This window comes from Arvicanthis niloticus, chromosome 14 (genome assembly GCF_011762505.2).
Source record: "Arvicanthis niloticus isolate mArvNil1 chromosome 14, mArvNil1.pat.X, whole genome shotgun sequence".
NCBI lineage: Eukaryota > Metazoa > Chordata > Mammalia > Rodentia > Muridae > Arvicanthis > Arvicanthis niloticus.
In genome coordinates this window covers 45,459,349-45,486,495 of record NC_047671.1, presented here as the reverse complement: position 1 = coordinate 45,486,495, position 27,147 = coordinate 45,459,349, and the positions used below count along the sequence as shown (strand labels likewise).

The 27,147-nt window shown below is 37.4% G+C and overlaps 1 protein-coding gene across 3 annotated transcripts in view; it reads left to right on the top strand.

Moving 5' to 3' along the window:
• The window catches only part of Tcerg1 (transcription elongation regulator 1), a 58,665-nt gene that overhangs the window by 5,653 nt on the left and 25,865 nt on the right, over positions 1-27,147 (top strand). For 2 of the 3 annotated variants that reach the window (XR_004608229.2, XM_034518001.2), the window contains exons 2-10: positions 1,780-2,005; positions 4,669-4,821; positions 5,845-6,286; positions 12,685-12,927; positions 17,045-17,107; positions 18,125-18,325; positions 18,728-18,840; positions 19,793-19,881; positions 26,458-26,618. Coding sequence is in view for 2 of the 3 variants with exons in the window: in XM_034518001.2 (XP_034373892.1) it covers positions 1,780-2,005; positions 4,669-4,821; positions 5,845-6,286; positions 12,685-12,927; positions 17,045-17,107; positions 18,125-18,325; positions 18,728-18,840; positions 19,793-19,881; positions 26,458-26,618 (1,691 nt within the window). In the remaining variant the exon portion in view is untranslated. The remainder of the gene's footprint in view (positions 1-1,779; positions 2,006-4,668; positions 4,822-5,844; positions 6,287-12,684; positions 12,928-17,044; positions 17,108-18,124; positions 18,326-18,727; positions 18,841-19,792; positions 19,882-26,457; positions 26,619-27,147) is intronic. The other variant, XM_034518002.2, reaches the window with a different exon arrangement.

Below are 27,147 nucleotides of genomic sequence, written 5' to 3'. Positions count from 1 at the left end.
CTGTACTGGAGACTTATGAGTGAACAAAATTCCTCTCTGAAGGGGCTTCCAGGATACTGGCATTTTAATTCTTGCTTTACCTACCACCGAACTAGCTCTGTTTGGACAGAGCATTTCCTTCTGTGTTCCTTACCTGTAAAATGGAATTAACACTAGTGTTCACCTCATAACCTCATAGAACTGTTACTAAGTAGCAGTATTTGAAAAGAGTATAATATTCTCCCTGGCACATACTCAGCACTTTTAAGGATGGTTCTTTTAATCACTTAGGGCAAAGGTCAGTAATGCTGTTATGACAGTTATTTGTTCAAATGCCATGAAGAGAATACAGTAAGATGTTTGGCCAGAACAGTGAAGGAAAGGTTTTCTCCTTCAGACAGATGATATTTGAAATGCCTTAGACTACATCTTCTCTCTTCTAATAAAAAATATTTTTACATATTTTTTTGTGTGCCACCCTGCATATGTGAAAGTCAGGACAACTTGCAGGAGTTCTGTTGTGTGGTTCCCAGGGATTAAACTTTGGTCATCAGTCAGGGCAGCAAGTGTCTTTACTGCTAAGCGATTTAATCCTTGAGGAAGAACTTGGGCAGTTCATGCTTTTAATTCCAGTGGACAGGGAGTGGAGAAGAGGTGGAGGCAAGGAGATACCTGTTTGAGCCCATTCTAGTCTACATACATAGTGAGTTCTAGGACAGCCAGGGCTATATAGAGACTCCCTGTTAAGAAAGACTAAAAACAAACAAAAAAGATATTTCAGACTTTATAAATTGGAGACTTTTGCTGTATTTGCATGGTGAATGTTCTTTTTAATTTTGAACTGCTTATGGTTAAGATACTTGGAGAGAGCTTGGCAGTGTGGCACCTTTAATCCCAGCAGAAGCAGAGTCAGGCTTACCTCTCTTGAGCTTGAGGCCAGCCTGGATTATATAGAGCTAGTTCCAGGGCAGCCAAGGCTACACAAAGAAACCTTGTCTCAAAACAAACAAAGGTACAAACAAACAAAAAGTTGGAGCATTTACCCCTAAATACATTTGTGTATTTTCTGAAACTACAGAAGTAACCTAGGTATCAACTTCTAAAGTTGATTGTTCACTGAACAGTAGATCCTGCTATCTTTTATATAATATTGCCTCTGTTTGTATAAACCAGAGATGGTGTTGGGTTGTGGTTTTTAGCTGTCTTTAACTTTTTCTATATGACACATGTCTGAGTAACACCCCTCCAGAACATTCATTTTTTTTTTTAAAGTGTGTGTGGGTGTATGTACGTGTATATGTATAAACCACCACACAAATATGAAGGTCAGAGGGTAACTTGGGTGACTAGGTTCTTGTGGATCTGGGGGATCAAAACTTTGGTTACTAGGCTTGGTGGTTCAGTGCCTTTACCTGTTGAGTTTTCTGACTGTTCAGGAACATTCTATATTCATTAGAGGTTGAATAGTCTTGGTTGGACTGAGTGTAGTGTCTCTCTTGGTCATACTTAATCATCTATCCTTAGTAGACAACATTAATTATAATCTAGTATTGTTTAATTTTCTGATAAGCGTGCTGTTTTCATTCTATCTTGTGACTATAGGTACTATTGTAGGAAGGTATTTTAAAATCATCTAAATATTCTCCCTCATTTCTGTTCTCACCTCATTTTTACCAAGTGGTTGCAAAGTAAGACTTTCCAACTCTTGTTTGCATTTGAGCCCTTTGAAAACTTGTATAATTCAGTATTGAGTAACTACTTTTGTAATTTTGAGACTCTGTTCACTGTTCTTTCACACAGGATGGCTCAACAGCAGGCCTTGAGGTTCCGAGGCCCAGCTCCCCCACCAAATGCTGTGATGCGAGGCCCGCCACCTCTCATGAGACCACCTCCTCCTTTTGGCATGATGAGAGGCCCTCCTCCACCACCCAGGCCCCCCTTTGGACGGCCTCCTTTTGATCCTAATATGCCACCAATGCCTCCTCCAGGAGGAATACCTCCACCCATGGGCCCACCGCACCTCCAGGTAAAGAATTATAGAGGTTGCCATTTCTTGGTTGGTATTAGTATCAATTTTATATACAGATTTTGCCTTAAAATCCTGATTCTGTTTATTTGTGTTTAATGATTTTTTTTTTTTTTTTTACTATTTTTATTTTATGTGTATGAGTTTTGCCTCCATGTATGTAATTGTATAGCAGGAGTGCCAGATACCCATTGAGGCCATAAGAGAGCACCCAGTACTTTGATCTGGAGTTAAAGATGACTGTAAGCCACAATGTGGGTGCTGGAAATCACTGTGTATCTAGCCCCTAAAGATCTAGTTCAGTTTTTAGATGTTTTATGTTTTAAAGTTTTTGTTTTGTTTTGTTTTGTTTTGTTTTTGGTGTGTGTGTTCCCCGAGTGCACACCAGAAGAGGGCATTAGATCCCCTCTAATGCTGGAGTTAACAAGCAGATGTGAATCACTGGCCATGAATACTGGGAACCACACCTGGGTTCCCTAGAAGAGGAGCAGACATTCTTAACCACTGACTCAGTCCTTTTTTTTTTTTAAGTTTTTGTGACAAATTCTCAGTCTGTAGTTCTGGCTGGCCTTGACTTTATTTACTCTGATCCTCCTGCCTTAGCTCTCACATGCTGAGATTGTAGATGTGCGATACTGCATCAGAAATTCAAGTTTTAATTACTTTGAATTTACTAAGGAGATGTCTGCATATATTTCTTTTGTTCCCTAAGGTGTTAATATGTGGATCAGATCAGGAACTTAAGCGGTGACAGAAAACTTGGGTTTAATAGACTAGTTTGTATTTATCCTTAATAATTTTGTGAATTATCTTCTGAAACCTGTCTTCTGTATATGAAAAAGGCTTTCAAATTTTAATGTACTGAGTGGAGGATATTTATCTATCTTTGATGGTTTATATTGCTAACAACTATCTAATAGGTGCAGATATATAACATGTTCTTCAGTAATTATTCTTTCTAGAAATGATGTCTAGGGTAGAATTTGGAGAATGAAATAGATTTGGATAATAATTGTTTCTTTCTCCAAATATTTTACTATTAGAAAAAGAGTTATGATATTTTTTCTAAGTAAAAATTTGGGATGTATAAAGAGGTATTTTTTTCTCTCTTTCATCTTTCCTTCCTTCCTTTTTTCTTTAATTTGATGGGGAATTGCTGTGTAGCACAGGCTGGACTTGAATCCACCATGTATTCCAGAGTGGCCTTGAGCATGCAGTAGTTCTGCTCTAGCCTCTGGGTGCTGGGATTGTTGACATGCACCACTGTACTTGGCTAAACTTGTATTCTAAGTGGAACCTTATCTGTGAGGGATGTGGCATTATATTTTCTTGAAGATTGGAAAGATCCAGTTGTTTAGCACTGACTAGAAGTTTACTACATATACATTTAGGGTAGATCTTTGTAAATGGAGTTTGTGTTAGTGCTGGAAAGACAGGACCCTGCAGAAGTAACAGAAACAAGTTCAACAAAGCAGGGAGTACGGCAGTGCAAGGAGAAGTTAGAGGAAAGTGGAGACAGGTACCTTGTCCAATTTAAGATGCTTCTGTAAATTGAATTTTCATATTACATAAAAATTATAGAAAACACCTTAATCTTTGTTCAAAATGACAGTCTCAATATTCATTACTTCTGAAGTATACTCTTTTCTTTTTTTCAAGACAGGGTTTCTCTGTGTAGCTCTGGCAGTCCTGGAACTCATCTTGTAGACCAGGCTGGCCTCAAACTCACAAAGATCCACCTGAGTGCTGGGGTTAAAGATGTACACCACCACACCTGGCTCTTAAACTTATTCTTGAAGAGTCTTCCCTTATACTTAACATTACCAGGCATAGATAGCAGCAGCTGCTGCTGCTTTTCTGGCTTCATCTATAGCTTGGCCTGGGTTCTTGTTCGTTGTTACTGAAGAATGACAGTGGAGGAATTTTCAGGTCCTGTTGACACACAAGACTGGTGTCCTGTGTTTGCTTGATTTCCGAGCTTTCCATGAGAGGCTTGTGCAAAGGCTGAGTTCAGTCCCGGATACTAAGACCAGAGCAGAGCAAATGGAACCTGAAGAAGTGGATGTTGCTTTCTGTATCTGTGAAACTCACTGACATTTAAAAGGATGAGCTTTATTATTACTGCATGAAAAATAGAATGGGAAATGTCTTAACTGTATTTTTGCTTGTAAAAAACAACGAAAAGTTCTTGCTGTGTGATTTTTGTAGAATGTTGTTTATACCTGCTGTACCTGCTGTAGATGAGTTGTAAGTCATTGCTAAACTTAGTATTAAAACATAAAGGGTTGGGATGTAGGTCAGGAACAGAATACTTGCCTAGCATGTATAAGGCCCTGGGTTTGATTCTAATCACTACAAAAATAAAAATATCAATTTTCTTTTAAAGTAGTCTAGTGCATGAAAAATGCAGTGAAATATGAAGAACATAAAGTTTACCCATGATGGTATAACCAAAAATTAGCTCCTGTTAGTATTTTGACATTCTGGTTATTAATCATTTTTATTACAGATTAATCATTTTCTCATGCAGTAGTCAAATGTACTTGAGCATATAACTGTTTGCTTTTATAGTTCTTTATCTTTGTGTTCAGGTATAATTTAATATAACCTGAAGGAAATAAAGTAGTTTATGATTGACAATAATTGTTTTTTTGACTTCACAGAGACCGCCTTTCATGCCTCCACCCATGGGAGCTATGCCTCCTCCTCCGGGTATGATGTTCCCACCAGGAATGCCTCCGGGAACTGCTCCTGGTGCTCCAGCACTGCCTCCCACTGAAGAGATATGGGTAGAAAATAAAACTCCAGATGGGAAGGTAACTTACAGAACATATTCAGCTTATTGTTTTAATGGTGGTAAAGTAGTGAAGCTCTGGTAGATTGAGACTGTGGTACCCTGTGCCTCCAGCAGTTGCAAGGATATGACTCTGTGAAGACCTGTATTAGATTCTGCTGCAGTCACAACAAGGTCACATGGAGGTCTATATTTTAAATGATGTCACAGATTCTCAAGACCATCTCTAGGCTTGGGAAACAGGGATCAACCCATAGTTGTGCTCATAGCTAAAGTTACAGTGAAAGGATACAAACACAGAGGAGAAGGTACATGAGGTCAAATACGAAGGAAAAGAGACTGAAGCTTCCCAAAGTCCTTGGAAGGAATGGCACTGCATGATTAATTTCTTCAGAGAGGAATGGTAACCATATATAGAAGTGTTTTCTACCAGTAAACTCACATGAACCTATATTTTTTTGGTGGGATTTTCATTAAAGATTGGTTATATAGTACTACTATTCAGCATATACTAAAATTCCATAGTCCCAGAAAAAAACCAGACTATTAACATGAGGGGCATTGTTTGTATACATGACTTAGGCATAGTATACATTCTAACTTGGAAGAGAGTGGTGTAATATTCTCAGGTACAGTTCTTACATGTTAGTCAAAGGCCAATTTTGTCAGCAAGACTTTCTCATAAAGGTAGTGTCAGGCCTTCTATCACTTCCTGCACAAAGTATGACATTGATTTTTTTTTTCTTCTGTTTATAGAAACAGATTTTTTAACCTTTTCTAAGGCTTCTTTAAAATATTTTAAGACACTGCCGGACAGTAGTGGCGCACGCCTTTAATCCCAGCACTTGGGGGGCAGAGGCAGGCAAATTTCTGAGTTCGAGGCCAGACTGGTCTACAGAGTGAGTCCAGGACAGCCAGAACTACACAGAGAAACCCTGTTTCAAAAAAAACAAAAAAAAACAAAAACAAAAAAAAAATTTAAGACAAAATATACTAGCATTTTTAATACTAGATTTTGTGATTATTACTTTTTCTTCCTCTGCAGGTTTATTATTATAATGCTCGGACTCGTGAATCTGCATGGACCAAGCCAGATGGAGTTAAGGTTATTCAGCAATCAGAACTAACGCCTATGCTTGCGGCCCAAGCACAGGTTCAGGCCCAGGCCCAGGCCCAGGCTCAGGCTCAGGCTCAGGCTCAGGCACAAGCCCAGGCCCAGGCCCAGGCACAAGCCCAGGCTCAGGCTCAGGCCCAGGCTCAGGCACAAGCCCAGGCTCAGGCTCAGGCCCAGGCCCAGGCCCAGGCGCAAGCGCAAGCACAAGCCCAGGCTCAGGCCCAGGCACAAGCCCAAGCACAAGCAGTAGGCGCTCCCACCCCTACTACCAGTAGTCCAGCACCTGCAGTGTCTACATCAACACCTACTTCTACTCCATCCTCTACCACATCTACCACGACAACTGCTACTTCAGTTGCACAGACAGTATCAAGTAAGTACTGGCCTAGTGTGTGTTTGTATTTAGGGGTATGAAAACCAAATAAATACAGTATTCCAAAATGCTCTGATATTCCTGGCATTACCCTTGATGTTACTTAAAATATGTTTTGACATTAAAATTTCTGAGTTAGAGAAAATGAGACATTTGTATGAGTAAATTATTTTCCCAAGTATAGTTTGTAAAGTACAAACTGTAGAAGTACAGTTACTTTAACTGACCAACACTAGTGACAAATGTTATGAGAATTAAAAAATTAAGTGTGCCAGGTCCAATTTTCTAATTGAGGGCTGAACAAAAATAATGAGAACTGATGTGGTTTATGGAACTATTAGGGAAGTTCGGAGGCAGGACAGTTGATTGCTCAATAGACTGAGTAAGAGCAAGCCCAGGAGCTGGATAGCTTTAAAAATCAGGCAGATGTTCTAGAAGATGATACCTCTGGGTGATATTGAAATCAGAAGACTTAATCTGTTCTAGAGAAAGTGAGCCCCAGAATAAGTTATGTATAAATGCTGTATGTATTGGCTTAGTCACACTAAGAAAGGAAAGAATTTTCAAGTATCTAATCACAGTCCCAAGACTTAGAATTTTAGAAAAATAAAAGTGAGAGTGTATAAATACCAGATGTAAGGTCTGAAGAGAAGTAGGTTTTCATTTTTTAAACAACTATTCTGCATATGGGTGTTTTAGAATAGAAATGGCTTATAGATTCATGTATTTGAATGCTTGGTCCATAGAGATTGGCACTACTGGGAGGTATGACCTTGTTAGGAGTAGGTGTGGCCTTGGAGAAGGCAGTGTCACGGTGGAGGTGGGCTTTAAGGTCTCATTTAAGCTCAAGTTCATTCAAGCTCAAATCCAGTGTGGAATCAGTTTCCTCCTGGCTGCTTATGGAAGACAGTCCTCTCTTCTGCTGTCTTTGGATCAAGATGGTGGAACTCTGAGCTCCTCCAGCACCTCCTGCATGCTACCATGCTTGCCATGATAATGGTCGGAACCTCTGAAACTGTAAGCCAGCCCCAGTTAAATGTTTTCCTTTATAAAAGCTGCCTTGATCTTGTCCCTTAGCAGCAATGAAACCCTAGCTAAGACAGAAGTTGGTACCAGGAGCTGGGGTATTGCTGTGATAGACCTGAATGTGATCATGTTTGGAGAAATGAGGATCTGGGAACTTTTGGCTAATGGGCCATACTAGTAGGGACATGGAAGACAGTTGTACTGAGGCTGAATTGGAATTTTGGGGTCTGACTCTAGAGGTATATCAGAGGAGAAGAATTTTAGTATGTTGCCTAGAGATCCTTCTTGTTATATTTTGGTGAAGAATGTGGCTGCTTTTTGCCCTCATTTGAAGAGTTTGCCTGAGGCTAAGTCAGATTTAGATTTAATTGCCTTGGCAAAGGAAATCTCAAAACAGCCTAGCATACTCTATCCTGTGGATCATTGTTATAAAGAGCCTTTTGATCAGATGTAGCAAACTGAGAAAGGAAGAATACAAAACGTCTGGTTCAAAGGTTAGAGGAGCACTAGTAAGTGGAGTGGAGCTAAATCCTATGTTCAAAGATGTTAAATGGAATTAAAGAAGTGGTGACTGACCTCAGGGCAAGATGCCGCCCAGCTCAGCTTATTGTTTGTCTTTGCAGTTGTGTGAGGGATAGTTAAATCATGTTACGCGTTATTATGACTTGGTTATTGTTTTCATTTGGATATAAAGAGATACGATCGTGTGTCAGACTGACACAGGATGAATTGTGACGGTTATTCTCAGTTGCCAACTCTGCTATATCTAGAATGAATTACTATCCAGAAATGGAGGGCATACCATAGTAGCCATACTTAGAAACATCTTGTGAAAAGGAATTAAAGAAAAGCTTAGGTCCAGGCGTGGTACATGCCTTTAATTCCAGCACTCAGGAGACAGGTAGACAGATCTCTAAGTTCAAAGTCAGTCTACAGAGCAAGTTCCAGGACAGCCAAGCTTAGGCAGTGAAGGAAATCATCGAAAATAGAAAGCTGGTGAAGATGTAATAGAACAAGGGGGCCCCATATTCCTGCCCCAGCAAGCAGAACTTGCTAGCTCCTGTTTGAGAGTCAAGTATAGAAGGGTTACTGGGACAATTGATGCTGGTTAGCTGGAGCTAAGAACGGTGATTAAGAAAAGATCAGCATCGCTGAGGAGAAATCTGGGAAATGTTTTTTGAGAGTACAAATAAGCTGTGTTCCAGAGAGAGTCCTTGTGCTGGCAGCCAGACTTGGTAATGTGTAAGAGTCACCCAGATGGTACTGGTGTTTAAAGGGGTTATGGAGAATCCCTGAGGCTTGGCATTGTGAGAGACCAGGAAAGGCCATTGGTGAAGGTGCATCCTCAGTGGCAGTTGAAGGCCCAGGATTGAAGGGGGTCAAGCAAAGAAGTTGAGGCTTGGCACCATGGAAAGGGAATGCGAGAGGCTATTGGTGACATCTAGTTGCAGCAGAAGACCCCAGCATATTGGAGATGCCAGTACCATGGGATGATCACCAAGAATAGCAACAGCAATGGAGTGGAGACAGCCAGAGCCTGGAGTGCTACAGAAGGTAGAGCTGAAGAAGTGACCCAAGCTTTTTGGAGGAGCTCAGCAGATCATGTATGGATCCCAGGCATTGAACCAAGAAGTTGTGAAGTTGGCAACCTTAAGATGTTAGAGATGCCAGAGTTGAGGGATACCTACTGTGGAAATATGGTAACAGGGAGTGGAATCAACCCAAGAGAAAGAATTGTGTTGCAATCAACAAAGCTGAAAGGAGTTGTATATCAGATATGGAGATCTATATCCTATACCATGATATACTGGAAGTATGTGATCTGCCTTTTGATTTTATAGGGTATTATAGTTAAGAGATGACTGTGATAGACTATGGGGACTTTTGAAGTTGGACTAAATGTATTTTGTATATGTTATGGCTACAAGCCTATGGAGGCCAGGGAGTGGAATGTGGTAGTTAGAATAGGTTTGGCCCCATAGATTTGTGTTTTTGAATGACCAATAAGGAGTGGCACAACTAGGAAGCATGGCCTTGTTGGAGTATGTGTGGCCTTGTTGAAGTGTGTCACTGGAGAGGTGGACTTTGAGGAAGTTCAAGTTAAACCAAGTATAAAATCAGTCTTCTGGCTGCCTGTGAAAGACAGCCCCCTTCTGCTGCCTTCAGATCAAGTTGTAGAACTCTCAGCTCCTCCAGCACTATGTAGGCCTGAACGCTTCCATGCTTCCTGCCATGATGATGAACTGACCCTCTGAGCTATAAGCCAGCTCCAATGAAGTGTTTTCTTTTTATGAGTTGCCTTGGTCATTTGGTCCCATCAAAGCAAACTCTAAGACAGTGGTATTACTTACTCTGCAAACTTTGATCTTGAAATGATCTTCATGTGATCATTGTTAATGCATTGCACTGTCTGAATTTCCTTATACTTTAATGATTGGTAGCCTCAAAAATTTGGGAATCAGTAGTGTAAGAAATATATACTGAGGAAATGTAATCATAATGGATTCAAATTTGAATTTACCTTATTGATAGAAGAACCAACTGAAGAAGTAAGGTATATGTAATGAATGTACACAGATAGATGGATGTGTCTCCCTCTTACCCCCAGTACTGCTGATTGAACCCAGGGCCTTATGCATTTCAGGCAAGCACTCTGAATTCAGCTGGAGACAGTTTTTAGATATTATTTAGTACTAGATATTTTGCAAGTGTAAGATACAAATGGAAGGGAAAATTGTGCTGCCTAACTGGATTGTGGGTTTTTTTTGTTTGTTTGTTTTGTTTTTTTTTTAGAGATTTATTTATTTTTAATTATGAGTACACTGTTGCTGTCTTCAGACACATACCAGAAGAGTATATCAGATCCTATTACAGATGGTTGTGAGCCACCATGTTTTTACTGGGAATTGAACTCAGGACCTCTGGAAGAGTAGTCAGTGCTCTTAACTGCTGAGCCATCTCTCCAGCCCAGCTTATGGTTTTTTATGCTTGAGTGTCAAAGCAGAAACCTGCCAGTGATGATGGGGTATGTGGTGGTGGTGATGAGAGCAGGGTCTTAAAAGGCAGTATAGCATCGTATGCAGGCTCTTGTTGCTTAAGGTCTCTAATGGCTTGGGAAGGGTGGTACTTGCTTAAGGGACATACATGTGGTTATGTAGCTATTTCATTTGTCCTATGTGTGCTCCATTTCTGTATATAAAATCCTCATTAGTGAGTGCCCCTCCCCTTCCTGCTGTTTGAAGGACCTTTAAACATAATAAAGTCATGCTCTCTTCATTGCTTTTGAGTACCAGTTTTTAAACTGTATGCCTGAATATTCTGGTACTTTGGTTCTAGTTTTACTATTTTTCCACTTGTATGTAGGCACTGGTCTATTTTAGAATCCTACTCTGTGTTAAATAGTGTGGGTTGTGGTATGGCGTTCTAGCAGTTATTTGAGCACATGGAACTCTAGGAACTTAACTCATTATCTTGGCATCGCTCTCAGGTTCTTCTGTGACTCTCTTCATTGCCTTTATCCTTTTCCTTAGACTCATTACCCTTAAGCAAGGGCAGAATACCCTGTCGCTGAAAGTAGGAGTGAGTTGAGTGAATACTTTTTGCCATATCCTTGGTTGTAATTTTTTTCACCTGAAATTTTATGTTCCTATAAACTCATTTTCCTGGCATTGGTCCTTTGGACCATAGTTTTAGTAATTTGAACAGAATTAATACTTTAAAATTTAGTTTTGTGAACTACAAATATAGATATGTGGTTATATGGGAATAAACGTTCAGACCATTTATTTTACTTGACGTTGAGCATAAGTTCTTTTGTTTTTTATTTATTTTGTTTTGCAAGTTTATGGAAACTGATCATGAAGTCAACCTCTCAGGGTAATCAGAAAGAATAAATATATCTCTAGCCAGTTTAGTGATCTACAATTGCTGAATGGTGTATGTATGGGACTAGGCAAATGTTGCATGTACTTTGTGTTTTTCACATTGTTATAAATTACATTAATATGACACTGTACCCTAAGGCTAGGTCTTTGCTAGACTAACAGTTCATTCTTGGGCCTCTGAAGATACTTGTTTGGCCCTGCTGTCTATTTAGTCAAGGTGAGTTCCTCATTAACAAGTACGAAATCACTCACATCCTTCCAGCCTAAGTGAGGTTTGCTTTTAGAAGCTAGAAGATGATGGTGGACAATATACTTGAGTGGTTTGTATTCAACCCTGTGCTTTTAATAAAAATTGAAGTTGTTTAAAGATTGAGATTACTATTAGTAATTTGGCAACTTTACTCTTAATCTGATACAGGTACAGTTTGGTAATTTCTTTTCTTTAAAAAAAATCACTGAAAAGCTAGTGAATTATAGTGGATTTTATTTGGAACTAGGTGAGTTATAAATAAATTACATGTTTTATTAAATGAGAGCTAAAACCTTTAAAAATATTGATTTTATTTTTTGATCATTTCTACTTTAAATATGACTTGTAGAGATGAAGTGTGTTATTTTTGATAATTAGAAATATTAGCAGAACCCAAATTACCCTGAATTTTACGTTCACCCAGTCACACTATACGCCTTGTAATATTTTCTTAAGATTTGAAATAATCGAGGTGTTTTCTGTTCCACTCATTCCTATCCAGATATTAGTTGTATGCATATCCTTGTCACTCTGTTCTTTTCTGCTTAGTTCAGTAATATAATGGATCTCTCTTCCTGCTGACTCATCACACGCACCCTGCATTTACATTTATGAAGTCTTGTCAATAATGTGAGAATACACTGTTATATGCACTAACATGTAGTTTCCTACCCCATTTTCTCTGCATAAGCGCTGCCCTTTCCCTGCCCAGCAGAGTTGAGACTTGCTGACCCTCACTCCAGGCTTGTTGGTGTGTGCTTCCTGTTTTAGGAGTTGAGTGTTCACTTCTGATTTGTGAACACTGCTGCTTTCTACCCTTTGCTTTACTCATACTTCTTTCAATATTTGCTTATCTTCTCTTTGGGTTCCTCTTTGAAATCTTGACTTGTTGAAGTTTAATATCTCCATGTAAGAGTTTCTGTATCCTCCTTGTATCTGAACAGACTAGGTCTTGGTTCCATTTTGCACCCTACCGTTGATTTGTTTTTGTTTAAATTTCATGTAGCTATTTTTAAGCTTCTCAAACATGGATTTTGTGACACATTTCTTGCAGTGCATGAGAAGATGGGCCTTTAAATAGTGAGTGAGTGAGTGAGTGAGTGAGTGAGTGAGTGAGTGAGTGAGTGAGGAAGGGAGTGAGCAAGTGAGTGAGCGAGTGAGGGAGCGAGTGAGGGAGGGAGGGAAGAATGCAGTAAGAAGGCCATGAGGATGATGCATGTTGTTTTCTCTTTCATCAGCACCCACCACACAAGACCAGACCCCAAGTTCTGCTGTGTCAGTTGCCACGCCTACAGTTAGTGTTTCAGCTCCTGCTCCTACAGCCACACCTGTGCAAACTGTACCCCAGCCGCACCCACAGACGTTACCTCCCGCTGTTCCTCACTCTGTACCTCAGCCAGCAGCAGCAATACCTGCTTTCCCACCAGTAATGGTGCCTCCGTTCCGCGTGCCCCTTCCTGGCATGCCAATCCCACTTCCAGGTAAACGCAGATCACACTTGATGTTCTAGCTGGTTCTCATTGTCAGTTTGTTCTCATGTGTCTGTTGCATTTGAAATTGCCTTGAATCTCACCTGTTTGAGATGGTTTTGAAAGATTCATGGCTAACTGCAATACTTTTTCTTAAGTTTTGGTAAATGTCCTTTTTTGTTGTTGTTTACATGTCTTAAAATTAGTCACATTTAAAAATACACTTATTTTGGAGAATAGAGCCTCAATAAACTAAATTATATTTTTGTTTGTAAATATGTTCTAAATGTGATTTTTTTTTTAAAGAGATTGAATCTATGAAGTTGATAAATTACAAGCTGTAACAGCTAGCACAGGTTAAATGTACACCATATATCATTCTAACACATCATGTGCATTCAGTCTTAAGTTTTGCAACCATCTTAGGAGGTAGATTTGCAGACAGATTTAATTATTTTTTTGTCCAGTGTCACTTAGTTAAGTGACAGTGTTAGGATTTGATCTGCTGCCCTCCAAATCCAGGTACCAAACTCTTAATAATCATGCTGTACTAGGAAGAATGTGAGTCCCTTAATTTTGAACAGATTGATAGAAGACAGAAACCAGAAGATTTCTTCACAACATTTATGAAGTAAAGTATAACCTGCATTATTTAAAAGTTTCTTAGGGCAGATTTGTGTGTGTTATTGTACAGGCAATCATGAAGAGTAGAGAACGAGTTAAAAGATTTGTGGAGAAGTTTTCCATTGGGGAATACATGATAGTATTGTTGGGCATCCTAATTTGAGTATATTTGTTGTTGTCAAATGAATGTATTTAATCCTTGATCCGTGATTCATTCCTTATGTGTTGTAGCTGAAAATACCGTAGACAAGTTTTACAAGGCTAGTTTGTGGTAAGGTTGAAGAGGACTCTGGCTTCTGTCTTTAACTTTCACACTTTTCCTAAGGCTACTGCCCCTTATTGCGTAGGGTTCTGTGTAAAAGGAGAGTTGTGATGTGAATACATTGAAATATTAAAAATTTTCAAGAACCAAAAATTTAAGAACAGGTGTTTTTATTGGATTAAAAACATTTTTATACATTATTGATATAGTGGTAGATACGTGCTAGAGAGAAATGCCCTATATGTGAAGGTTAGAATCTCTAGTTTTTTAAAAATAAGAAAAATAAGTTGTGTGATTTTTTTTTTTTTTTTTTTTCGTTGTATTTAAGGCAATCTGAGTACTTTCCTCTGCATCTTATTTTTGTAGGAAAGTAACAAGTATGAAATAGTTTGACACTTGTCAAACCCTTTTTCTTTAAAAAAATTATTATTGTCATTATTATCATTATTATTATTATTTATTGTCTTGCTGTATAGCCCAGCCTAACCTAGAATTCACTTGTCTAGTCTTCAAACCTTGAAACTGTAGTCTGCTTTATAGTTAAGGACAGTGTCAAGGTCAGTTCTAGGTTTTTAGTGTGAAGATGGCAAGCTCTTAATTTATAGAGAACAGACTGAGAGGTGGCATTATGATGCTATAACAATATTTTTTGAAAGATTATTTATTGTCTTCTGAAGGGTGTTTACTTTGTTCTATATGCTTTTACTATAGCAGAGAAAAAAGGCAAAGGGTACATGTTATTAGCAAAGATTTGTGGACAATGGAAGTTTGTCAAATTCCTCATTTTCATACTTTGTAAAAATTTAGAATAGGTGATAGTGACCACAAAATGAAGATGATACTTGTGAAATTTGGCAGTAAAAGACACTTTTAAAATATGGCAGGCACTAATGATACTTTGTAGGTTAACTGGAAGAAAACTGATCCCTACCTCCCTCCCTCCCTCCCTCCCTCCCTCCCTCCCTCCCTCCCTCCCTCCCTCCCTCCCTCTGTGTGTGTGTGCACGCTTCTGGGGATTGAACTCAGGGACTTGTGCAGGGTAGGCAAGTGTTAATACTCCTGAGCTGTACTCCAAAATCAAGAATTCTCCAACTGGGTAGCAGTTGTCCAAGCTACCAGGATTCTTTGGAAGGTGTTTTATAGAAAGTAATAGTAATATTTTTTGGTACTGAGGCATTTCTGATTTGATACTCATTTTTTTTCTCATTAACCTTTTCACTAAGTTCTACAAGTTATTTTAGTGAAAAGACAAAAACACTTATTTTTTTCCTCTCCAGATTTTTGTCATTATTTACAGTTAGATCCTACCTTTCCCCCTTCTTATGTCAACTCGGTGTTAAGGTGAATTGGAAGGATTTATTTGTGTTACTTACTTACTTTGCAGCTTGAAATTGTATTTGTAACAGCATTGTCTGCTTGTAATAAAGATGACTAAGTAAGAGATGACTAAAATGAAGGAAAGTATAGAAGATTTAGATGAACTAAAAGAGGTGAAATGTGAGGGTGGTAACAGATTAGGATTAGAGGTATCTGCTTCTAAAACTGAAATCTTACTCGAAATTTTAAGAAACTTACTGTCATTGACATCAGAATCCAAAATGCTAAGTGGAATTTTCTAATTTCCTAATAGAGCATATTTTGAGGACAGCATAATTTGTAGGAAAATTGGACAAAAACTTCCCCTTTTAAAAAAGGTTAGTATTTTAGGTATGTGGTTATTTTGTGAGTATTCATAATATGCTTATAATATCTTCAGAGAAAGCTTTAGATTTATCTGTTTAGGTTGAGAAGAAACATAGGTTGTTTTTTTTTTTTTATCATTGGCAGTTATATCTGAAAATGAAGATATTTGGTTCATTTAATGTTACATAATGAAAATTTTTTGGAGGAAAGTTTAAGAGACTAGACTTTGGAAGAAAGTTCTATCCTAAGGGAAGTGGTGGCTTAATAGGTTTAGCGATCCTGTAGATGGCAGTATTTATATTAACTGAAACTTAACAGCCTGAAACTTCTTTTATGAAGTGAATTTTTTTTCTTTTGCTTTGTTTCAACATTAGGGAAATAAAACAATACACAGCTTTCTTCATTCAGCATGTTTTTATAACTCAGGGATTTTATTTTGGTTTAAAGTTAGTAGGAAGTTCAGTGTTAATCTTTATGTGAAATGGTAATGAAATTAAGGCACTTTAAATTTGGTGCTTTTGGACGTGTGTGTGTGTGTGAACATCATCTAAATATTTGAAAACACAGAGTTTTAATTTTGATTTTACTTTCTGAATCAGGAGAGACTTCTATCCTTCAGTGGGAAAGTTTATTTTTAATATTACATTTTTAAAATTTGCAGTACCAAACTAAGTTGAGTTTCCCCCCTGTTATTCTTCAGATTTTTATTTTTAAAACATTTTAAAATTCACATTCAATTTTGAATTTTCTCAGTTTTCCAGCTTTTCTTTTCACCTTTTTATCATCATTCTAATACATCATGATGAGTCTTCCTCCTTCTCAAACTGTATGTAATATCTGTTCTTAATATGTGCTCCTTCAGCCACCCTAAGTGACGACAGACAGTGACTAAGAACCTTAGATGGGACAGGCATAGTTTTGGCCTGCCTCCATGGTATTCCATGGTGCCATTCCATGTAGTGGGCACTGAACAGATATTTTGACACTGGTTAATGCTAGCTGCTCTCTCCATCTGTGCTTTTATTTTAACCATTACTGCAGTGGAATATTTGAATCCATTTTATGCTTTAAATTTTTCTTATTCTCCCTACCCCCCTGCCACGTCTTTTCTATTTTTGCATAGCTGTACCTTACAATTCAGCTCTAGCATGTGGTTTCAAGTCAGCATCAGCATAGCAAAAGTATCTTGTCAGACAGTGCTGTGTGCAGTACCTTTTACTGACATGTAAGCATCCACAGCTGGGTTTGATGTCTGGTGGGAAAAGGTCCCACACAAGAATTTATTAGTGTGTAACAAAGGGGATTTCTTTTGTTGAACTTAAATGTTGAGGCTCCTTCAAACATGAGAGCTGGTAGGTAACTATTGTTGTAGCTAGAAATAGCATCACTTGATTTGGCACTACTTCCCAAAAAACGTCAGACAACTAATTTATTCCATTCTTGGTCATTCTCATTGGAAATAGATTCTAAATTGTAGTGGTAAATTATTTCCCTGAATCCCAGTGGTAGCCGACATACAATGGCAGCTTTCCAACCAATGCTTGCTTATCCATTTTACAGGTGTAGCAATGATGCAAATAGTCAGCTGCCCGTATGTAAAGACAGTCGCTACCACCAAGACCGGTAATTTTAAAACCATCTTAGTTTGTTTTGTCTGTAAGTTGGCATGGTAGTGAATGTTGTTGTTTATCCTTTTATTTATTTATTTTTTGCCCTAGTGAGTGGAGCTTAAAATATATTTTTCTTTTTAATTAGCAGTTTAAATACAGTTGTCATATTTGGCCAACACTTAATTTCCCAATTTCCTGTAGTATTAGCTTCTTTGGTTCACAAAAGCAAATGAGGTCAGATCACTTTATATATTTTAATTTATGTAATAAGTGTAAACAACTTCATTCTCATATTCATAACATTTAATTTTATTTTTGATGTATGTTTTTAAGTTAAATATAAAATGTCATTTCCATGCGTAAAATGATGTGATTACGCTTGCATGCAAGTGACTATGTGTGTGTGATATTTGTATATAGCATACATTGCATTTTAAAGTTAAGACTACCTAGAACCTAGATTCTAGGATTTTGTTTTCTGTTTGGATTCTTGTATCCATCCTTATATTAACAGTATTTATATAGCATTATAAAAAACAAAAATTGTGGCTTGTCTTTTAAAAATAGATCTGCCTTTTTAAGGAAAAGGGTAATCTGATAGTCATTTGGAGTTGTTAATAGTTGTCTTACTTTAAAACTAAGAATTTTTATTCTGACCCCTCTAAGTATTTTAGAAGTAGGAAATAATTTTGGGTTAGGAATTACACTCAGTGACTTATTTCTTTAGAATTTTAGAACTTAAAAAGTATATTTCTATTCTTAGTATATCATGGTAGTTAGATATTGTCATAGAGGACACCTAAACTTTTGACTGTTCTTAAGGTATTTCTTGGATCCAGTTTTGTATCCATTTGAATTTAGGCTTTAGAATCAAAAAGTCCAGGGAAGTAGGGTCAATACTTAGATCATCTTTTATATACACTATTCTTGTTCCAAATATTTATTAATCTTTACTAGGAAGATTTCGCTTATGGTTTTATTTTATATGATGTTTTAATACTTAGATCTAACTTTTTATTAATTTTTTTAGGTGTATTACCAGGAATGGCCCCTCCCATAGTACCCATGATCCATCCCCAGGTTGCTATTGCAGCTTCACCTGCTACCTTAGCTGGAGCAACAGCAGTTTCTGAGTGGACTGAATATAAAACAGCAGATGGGAAGACGTACTATTATAACAATAGAACACTAGAATCAACATGGGAGAAGCCCCAAGAACTGAAGGAAAAAGGTATAGTTGTTTTGTGACTCAGGACATAGTATGAACTATAATAAGTGCTGCATAATTATATTGTCGTTAGGGAGGTTTATGATAGTGATCAACAAAATTTAGGTTTTTGGAGCCTAGTATGTGACAGACTCATAATGTTCTATGTTGTGAGTCCCTGCTTCTCAACATAGTTGAGTATTTTATGGAGGATTGCTGTACATGATACAGGTGACTTGAGAATATGTTCTCTTGAAGTCAGCAGGTTAAAGAGTTTTCCAGTAATATTAGTGACAGTACCAAGAAGGGCATTTTATATTTATGGTTAACATTTAGAAATAGAACTTCTCAACTGCTTATTTCGTAGAAATTCTTTTAAAAATTACAGAAAAACTTTTGAATGACATCATCTTAGTTTTTTAACAGAAAAATTAGATGAGAAGATTAAAGAACCAATTAAGGAGGCATCTGAAGAGCCATTGCCAATGGAGACAGAGGAGGAAGATCCTAAGGAAGAGCCTATAAAGGAGATAAAGGAGGTAAAGGCCTATGGCATGCTAAACTACGGGCTCAGCCTGAGCTGCTTGGCAGTGTTTATACAGAACTGAACATGTATTTGTCCTGTATTAAAATAGTTGTAAATTTGTTCTCTGAAAGTTGGAAGTTCTAATAATTTTTCCTGTGAAAGTTTCATTAATTTTTTTGTGTATTTAATTTTTTAAATTTTAAAGTGTGTGTGTGTGTGTGTGTGTGTGTGTGTGTGTTTTCATTGCATGTACTTGTGGTATTTGTGGTTACCCCGGAGGCCAGAATAGAGTATCAGGTCCAGTAGAGCTTTGGTTACAGGCAGTTATGAGTAGCTTTTGACGGGAACTGAGAACTGAACTCAGGTACCCAAGAAGAGCAGTATACACCTCTTACAACCCTTTCCTTTTTGTACTTAGTCAAGGCCCATTGAGAGAAAGGGTCTTTGGCTAGAGGTTGGACCTAATCTCCAAACTCTTGACTTGCAGACTAGTTTGAATTAAAGTTAGAAGTATACCTTACTAGTTGAGTATATTTCATCTGCCCTCTCCACTGTCCTGTCTTGATGTGTAGTGGTCCTTTTGTAACACTTGAGTTCTGATTTTTGGGAGCTGCTTTTGTTCTCTAAGATGACGATGTTTCAGTACTACAGAAGTTTTCAGAAGAAAGAAACGACGTTAAAGGAAGAAAGAGGTCTAATTTTCTCTACTCTAGTTATTTCAGTTGTAAGTGCATAGCTAGTATGTCCAAGATAGGGTTCGTTGTTGCTGTTTGTTTCTGCTGATGTGTGCTTGATTCACTTCTTAATGTAGGGCAAGGATGTAGGACCTTTGAGAAATTCCTACTCAGAATCTCTCCTTGGCGTTCTTACAAGAGATCTTGGGTTGGTTTTCATTTGAGGTTATTTGTAATGATAGTTTATTTGTCTTGTGTTATTAATTTGTAATACAATATTACTTCCCTTAGGAGCCCAAAGAAGAAGAGATGACTGAAGAAGAAAAGGCTGCCCAGAAGGCAAAGCCAGTAGCCACTACTCCTATTCCCGGTACTCCATGGTGTGTACTTAACTGATCAATTTTATGTTTTTTATTATACTTGATTGTTTAAATGACATTTCCGTAAGAAGAAAAAGGGTTTGTAAAAGTATAAATCAGATACATTTTTTTAAAACTATTTGATATTTTGATTCTTGCTGGGGTGTTTAGACTTAGAATTCAATTGCCATAAATGTTTTCTATAATTATAACACAAAAATTTTCTTCCCTTCATGATCCTGTACTGGTATCATTTGAACTGCTGTGAGATCTTGAACCTGCTTCCTGTTGTTTAATGTTGTAAATTTATTTATATGTAAGCATAACCATGCATATGTAGGCTCTCACTGATTATTATAAAGCTCTGTAAATAGGACTTTCTTCAATTATGGACTAATCTACTTATCTTTTCTTCTTGGGTTTGTTTTTTTGGGGGGGTCTTCCTCTGCCACATTACTGTCTCTTCTATTACTTCTCTTGCTTATTTAACCCTTACCCCACTAAACAGACACTGACTTGTTTGTTCTTGAAATTTTGTTCTTGTTTTGCTACTTTGTCTTTGTCCCTCTTTGCTCTCCTCAACCCCCATTTTTTCCCAGTAGTGGCCCTGCATCTGTGTTTAAAAACCATGTTTGTGAGGTAATGTTGAATAGGTACCTTTGATTCTGGATTTTCCACAATAACAAGCAGATCTTGAGTGTGATCAGATAGAAGTTTGATCTTTTGAGTTTTCTCAAAAGACTTCTAGTTGTTTGTGTGTATGAGGAATGTTAGTAGCTGATACTGATGATCAGATCAGTTATTGATATCTAGATCAGTGGTTTTCAATCAGCAGTAATTTTACTCCTCAGTGGACATAACTGCAAAATGTTGGAGACATTCTGGTTGTTAAAACTTGCAGATTGCTAATAGCTTGTAGATAAATGGCAGTTGTGTTCAGTGCCTTACCATGTACATCTCTCCCTATGTATAGAAGTTATATTCCCAGCATGTCTTTAGTGCAAGGTGGTAAATCCCTAGACTAACTAGATCCTATAAATTATTAAAGGTTGACAGTGCTATGTCCTTGTATTAACTCGTTTTTACTTTATTAACTGAAATATCTGTGAAGAGATATCCTCAGCATTGGTATCTTAAAGGGACAGATTGTATTAGGAAGGACTTACCAGTTCCAGAATAGTTGATTTAAATGTCTTTATGTTTCTGTCTGGTAGAGGGATTATCTTCATTGATATTCCATTGTCCTATTTCTGGCTCTCATAAGTAAGAGTCATTCCTGATCTTGTTAAGATTCTTTCATAGTTTGGGCGGTGGTGCCGCACGCCTTTAATCCCAGCACTTGGGTGGCAGAGGCAGGCGGATTTCTGAGTTCGAGGCCAGCCTGGTCTACAGAGGGACCATGGAATCCACATGGTAGAAGGAGAGAACTGACTCCCAGAAGGTGTTCTTTGGCCTTAAATGTAAACCCACTCCCCCTTCCCCCACCTTCGCATATACATTTAAACGAATGTAATAAAAAAGTCTTTTGAGTTTCATCTTTGGGTTTTTTTTTTTGTTTGTTTTTTGTTTTTTTTTTTTAATTTACTGAAATTTGCATAGAGCCTTCGGTTTTTTTGTTTGTTTGTTTGTTTGTTTGTTTCTGTTTTTTTATTCTATTTTGTTATGGCAAGTTTTAAATTTGCAAATATGTCAAGAATTCTATATTCTTGACATTTTTATTTTTTTGAATTTTTACAGTGTGTGCATAGTGACCATTGCGCTTATGTAGTTTTGTGTTGAGTTTATATAACATGTGCTTAGTGACCACCAAATTCTATAGTTTTACATTGAGTATATGTGTGAAAGTGACCACTGAAAGTCTCTAGTCTTCTGTTGAGTATATAGAGTGTGTGTATAGTGACCACTGAGAGTTTCTAGTCCTCTGTTGAGTATATACAGTGTGTGTATAGTGACCACTGAGAGTCTCTAGTTCTCTGTTGAGTATATACAGTGTGTGTATAGTGACCACTAAGTCTCTAGTTCTTACTTTGCCATATTTGCTTTAATCTGCTTGTCCTTCAGCCCACTGATTTTTATTTACACTTTGAAAGTTACAGTACACCTCACTGTAACAATGTAATTGGTTTATCATTTCTTAGTACTATAGAAGAATTTTTTGTGTTTGTGGTTAATTCTGAGGTTCTCTGACAGCTTCTCTGTGAATACATGCACATATGTGGTTCCTGTCTTGACTCTAGTAAAAGAGAGAAGCCTGTTGTGTGGTGTTACATGCATACAATCTTAGCACATTGGAGGCTGAAGCAGGGGTTTCATGAGTTTGAGAGCGTCCTGAGCTACATAGAAGGAAAATTGGAGAGAATAACATTATCATCTTTCCTGATTCATAAGGATAATTGATGAAAAAAATTGCCAGTTTAGGCCTGTAATATTAGAACAGTGTTCACTGTAGAATTGGACATGATTTGCTAGACATAGTCCTAGACATTATGATATGTTTTACTATTGCACATGCGCCAAAGTTTGCATTTGGAAGTCGGGACAACTTTTCAGGATTTTCTAGGATTACTTGAAACTGTTATCTACAAATAGAAATGCCTTTCTTCTGTGTCTTTCATAATTTTCCTCTTTTATTGATTCTCTTATAGGTTGGCCTTGCCTTACTCCATGTACCAGTGCTGAGCATGCAGCTCACTGTATTTTTGGAACTAGATAGAGTCTGGCTGTCCTAGAAACTGATTATGTACACCAGTCTGGCCTCAAACTCACAAGAGGTCTGCTCCTTAGCTCTGGGATTAAAGGTGTACATCACCACTCTCCCTCCTTTCCTCTCTTCCTTCCCTCCCTATTTTAATAGGAATTGAACTTAGGACCTTATGCATGGTAAAAGCTCTCAACTACTGATCCATATCTGCCGTGACCTATTGAGTGTTTTATTTTCACTTGTTAGCTGGAGATTCTTTTCACCAACATCCCCTTTTTGAGAGAGGGTTTCTCTGTAGCCTTGGCTGTCCTGGAACTCTGTAGACCAGGTTGGCCTTGAACTTTCAAGTGTGCTATCACTGCCTGGCTCCCCATTTTTTTAAAACGGCGATTTACCAGGGACTTTGAATACTGCAGAGGCTTTGTTCCTGGATAAATGTTGCTTGTATGTCAGGGTGTCCCTTTTAATTTGCATTAGATCCACGTTATGCTTTTTTGTTTTATGTTAAGTTTTTAGGTCATAGTAAAGTTCTGCTCTGATGTAAATTTTGAAACCAGGATTCCTTTGTAGTGTTTGTCTACCATGCCACCTTTAATATAGTTTGTTTGTTCTTGACTGCTTTTTTTAAGGCCCCGTTGATAAGCTTGTCCACATTTTATAATTGTTGCATCTTGTTTTAATAATTATGAACTGAACTCTTCTTTTTCTTGAAGCTTGTTTTATTTATAATTAAAGCCCAGCCATTCTTGAGTTTTATTTTATTTTATTTTATTTTATTTTATTTTATTTTATTTTATTTTTGAGGCAGGGTCTTTACATAGCTCTGGCTCTCCTTGAACTAACTCTGTTTGTAGATCTGGCTGGCCTTGACCTCTGCCACCTCTGAATGAAAAGAAAACAAAAGAAATAAAGGAGAGGACCTGACTGCTCCTAGGTGTGGTGGAAGTGAAAGTTTATTGTAGATAAAAGGGAAAACAAAGCCTCAGGCAGGGATGTCTGGGAGAGTCTGGAGTGGATGTGACCCTGAGCTATGGGAGAAGAGATGGGAGAGCCAAACCCAAGAGATCAGGAGGGTTAAGGGTAGTTGTAAAAGCCAGGTAGCCAGAGTTGTACAGGGAAGGGCATCTGAGCTCCTGGCAGAACCTGGTAGCTAGGTCTACTTTGATATGTTAAATGAGCACCTTCTCCATTTGTTCCAGGGTTTGAGATTTAACATCCTGAGTGCTGGGATTAAATGTGTGTACCAGTACACTCAGCTCTATTTTGGTTTTTTTGTTTTTTTTGTTTACTGTGGGTTTATATTTTTATATTTCACACATTACTATGGTTTTATATTAAAGTGTTTTTTTAGAAACAGCTTATAGTGTAATGTTTTTATCTATCAGTTTTTGATTTTATTGATATGTTTTTCAGCCATAATAGTTTCAGCCTATTAACAGTTAGTGTAAGTTTTAATAGTGTTAAAATATGATTACTTACTGTTTTTCTTTTCTAGCCTTTTCCTCTATCATAATCTCAGTTTATTTAATTTCTTAGTTTCTACTTAATCTATTGACGTTTTGAGGACATCTCTTGTCATCACTTGTTAATTCAGGAATTATAATATCCATACCTAATCTGCATTTTGTTTTAAATGAGTGAATTATTGTATGTATAAACCTTCTGCTGGGCAGGCCCTTTAAGCTTGTACTGTACACACTGACTAATGTCCTCGTTATCCTGAAGAATGAAAAATTATAAAAATCATTTTTATAGGATATATACATATATAGATGCCTTTTAAGTTCTTTTAGGGACACGGAAAATTTTCTCTGAAACAAGCCAGGCCAGTCAAGCCAGGCCAGTTAAGCCAGGCCAGTTCCAGGAACTGGCTGTAAGGAGTAAAAGTCATTCAGGTGGTAAAAACACAATGACAGAGCTGTGGCTTTACAGCTGGAGCTAGTGAAAATAAATAGTTGATAAATGACAAGGTAGGGCAGTGACTTGGTGAAACCACATTTTTGAGAAAATGATTGTATTGGGTAATTTCCATGGCCATTAACCTTTTAGGGTGGGTTTCTTTGGAATGTATCACTATTCTCATGTTATGTATCTTTGGCAACCTCTCACCCCCTCCCCACTCCCCTGGTTTGTGGTTTCGCTCTTTAAAAGACCCCGTACCCATCACTCAGTGCCAAACCTTGCTTGCTCTTGCGAGAGAGCTTGGGGTTTGACCGCCGGCCATTTTCCCTAATAAACCTCTGCCGTTTGCATCCAGGTACGGTGTCTTGCGAGAGTTCTTGGGTGGCCGAGATATCCCGAGACTTGAGTAAGGGTCTCCCTAATTTGGGGGGTCTTCAATCCTACACATCAGTGCTGAATTCATTAAAATGCCAATAGACAGGAAGAATTCCAAAGAACCTAAGAAGAAACAATCTTTTATATTTACCATTTGCCGTGTTTTGTTTATTGTTAAAGATGTGGGTTTTGTTGAGTTCTTTCAGCATGGAGAATATTCTTCATAAATTTGTCTTCTGGATTGGAACCTCTTAGCTTCTCTTCATCTGAAAATACTTTCCCCCTTTTTGGTTCTGCAGGATGTGAAGTTCTAGTTGGTAATTCTTTTTTCCAGAACTTTAAAGATGTTTCTCTGTTTTTTACCCTGTGGGATCCTTGCTAAGGAATAAAGCTGCCTCATAAAAGCTTTGCCATTCCCTTCCCCAGTCCCTAGTTGCTGTTAGGATTCTTTTGTCCTTCAGTTTTTATTCACCGCTTTTCTTTTTGTGTCTAGGCCTGGTTTTCTTGGAGTTATTTTTTTATAGGGTTTACTGAGCTGTACTTCATACAGCAAATTGAGAAATATGTCCATCTACTATTTCATGTGTATGGGCATTTTACCTTCCTGTATGTCTATGTACCATGTGCCAGGGAGGCCAGAAGAAAGCATGGATCCACTGACAGCAGTTAGTATGAGCTGTGGTGTGGGTGCTGGGCATTGAGCCAGGTCAGGTGCCTCTGCAAGAACACCCAGTGTTCTTAATTGCAAAGCCATCTCTAACCCTAATATCAGTTATTTTAAGTTTCTAGATTTTCTATTTACCTTTTAAATTGTTTCTATTTCTATTCTGAAAACTGCTATCTTTTATTTTCAGGTGTGTGTGTGTATGTGTGTTTAATCTCAGTGAAACTTAGTTTTTGCTTTGGATTCTTTGATTATTTCAACATAGGATCCTTTGTTCATTTCAATATCTGGGTTATTTTGAGCTTGACAGTGTTGATTAATTTCTAATTGTCTGGACACGAGATCTGCTTTCCTTTGGACTTTGCTGTAAGAAGAACTTGTGGAGGGTCAGGAATGGCCATTTCCTTTCCTTAAAATTGCCTCTGTAAATTTTGACTCATTGTACTTTTTATATATTTAATGTTAAACTTACAAATCCTTTTCATATACTTATTTTTTGTTATACCTTTAGTTTTCTAATTGTAAAAGTAGGATTAGTGGACAGCAGTGGTTTATGGGGTTCTAGTGAAGTCCTTTATGTTTTACATCTTCGATAATTAGATCAGGTTTGCATTTGATATGTAATATTGGTTTCTTAAGAAATATATAGACTCATTAATAGTGTTTTTGTTGCCTTTGAACTTATATTTAAAAGAGCTTAAAATTTACTGTTATATTGGATTGGTTGTACTGAATTTAGTTCCTAGGCATTTTAAACTCCATCCACAAAGGAATTTGCATTTTTGTAGTCATTCGTCTTTTTTGTTCTGAAAGCTATTATGAAAACCATTACTAATTAGGACCTATCATTTTCTTACTGTTTGCCTGTCTTTTTGTCCTCTTAGAGTTAACATTAAGCACTTAGCTATCAAAGTTTCTTGTAACAGAGGAAAATGGTATTTTATATTATTTTCAGGTGTGTTGTTTGGACTGGTGATGAGAGGGTCTTCTTTTACAATCCCACCACTCGCCTTTCTATGTGGGACCGGCCTGATGATTTGATTGGAAGGGCAGATGTTGACAAAATTATTCAAGAGCCCCCTCATAAAAAAGGATTGGAAGACATGAAGAAGCTAAGTAAGTTTCAAATAAAAAATTTATCTTCTGAATTTAACTCCCTTTCACTATTTGATGGATAGTATAAAGGCGATTTGAAATATTTAATTTTAAAAAAATAGACTGTTGTTCTGGTTTGTATACAATAAGAAATAAAACTGTAAAGAATTTGGATAAAAGTTTATTTTGTAAAACATGTTTAACTTTGTTGCTAGTATTTTCAGTTAGTCTGAGATGCTGGAACTGTTGCTTTTAGCTTGATGCTTTTTAATTCTATTGAAACCCTTAGATAGCCTTTTACTTCCTTGTATACTAGTGATAGAGTTTGCAATAATCAAACTATGCAGAATATTTTTATATTTTTTAAAATTTCATAGTCTACAAAATACAAAATTTTATAAAACTATACAAAATTAATTCTGTAGGATGTGGTGGCATACACATTTAATCTCAGCACTTGGGAGATAGAAGCAGGTCGATCTCTGAATCCAGTCCAGTCTGGTCTTCATGAGTTCTAGACCAGGAAGACTACATATACATAGTAAGACCC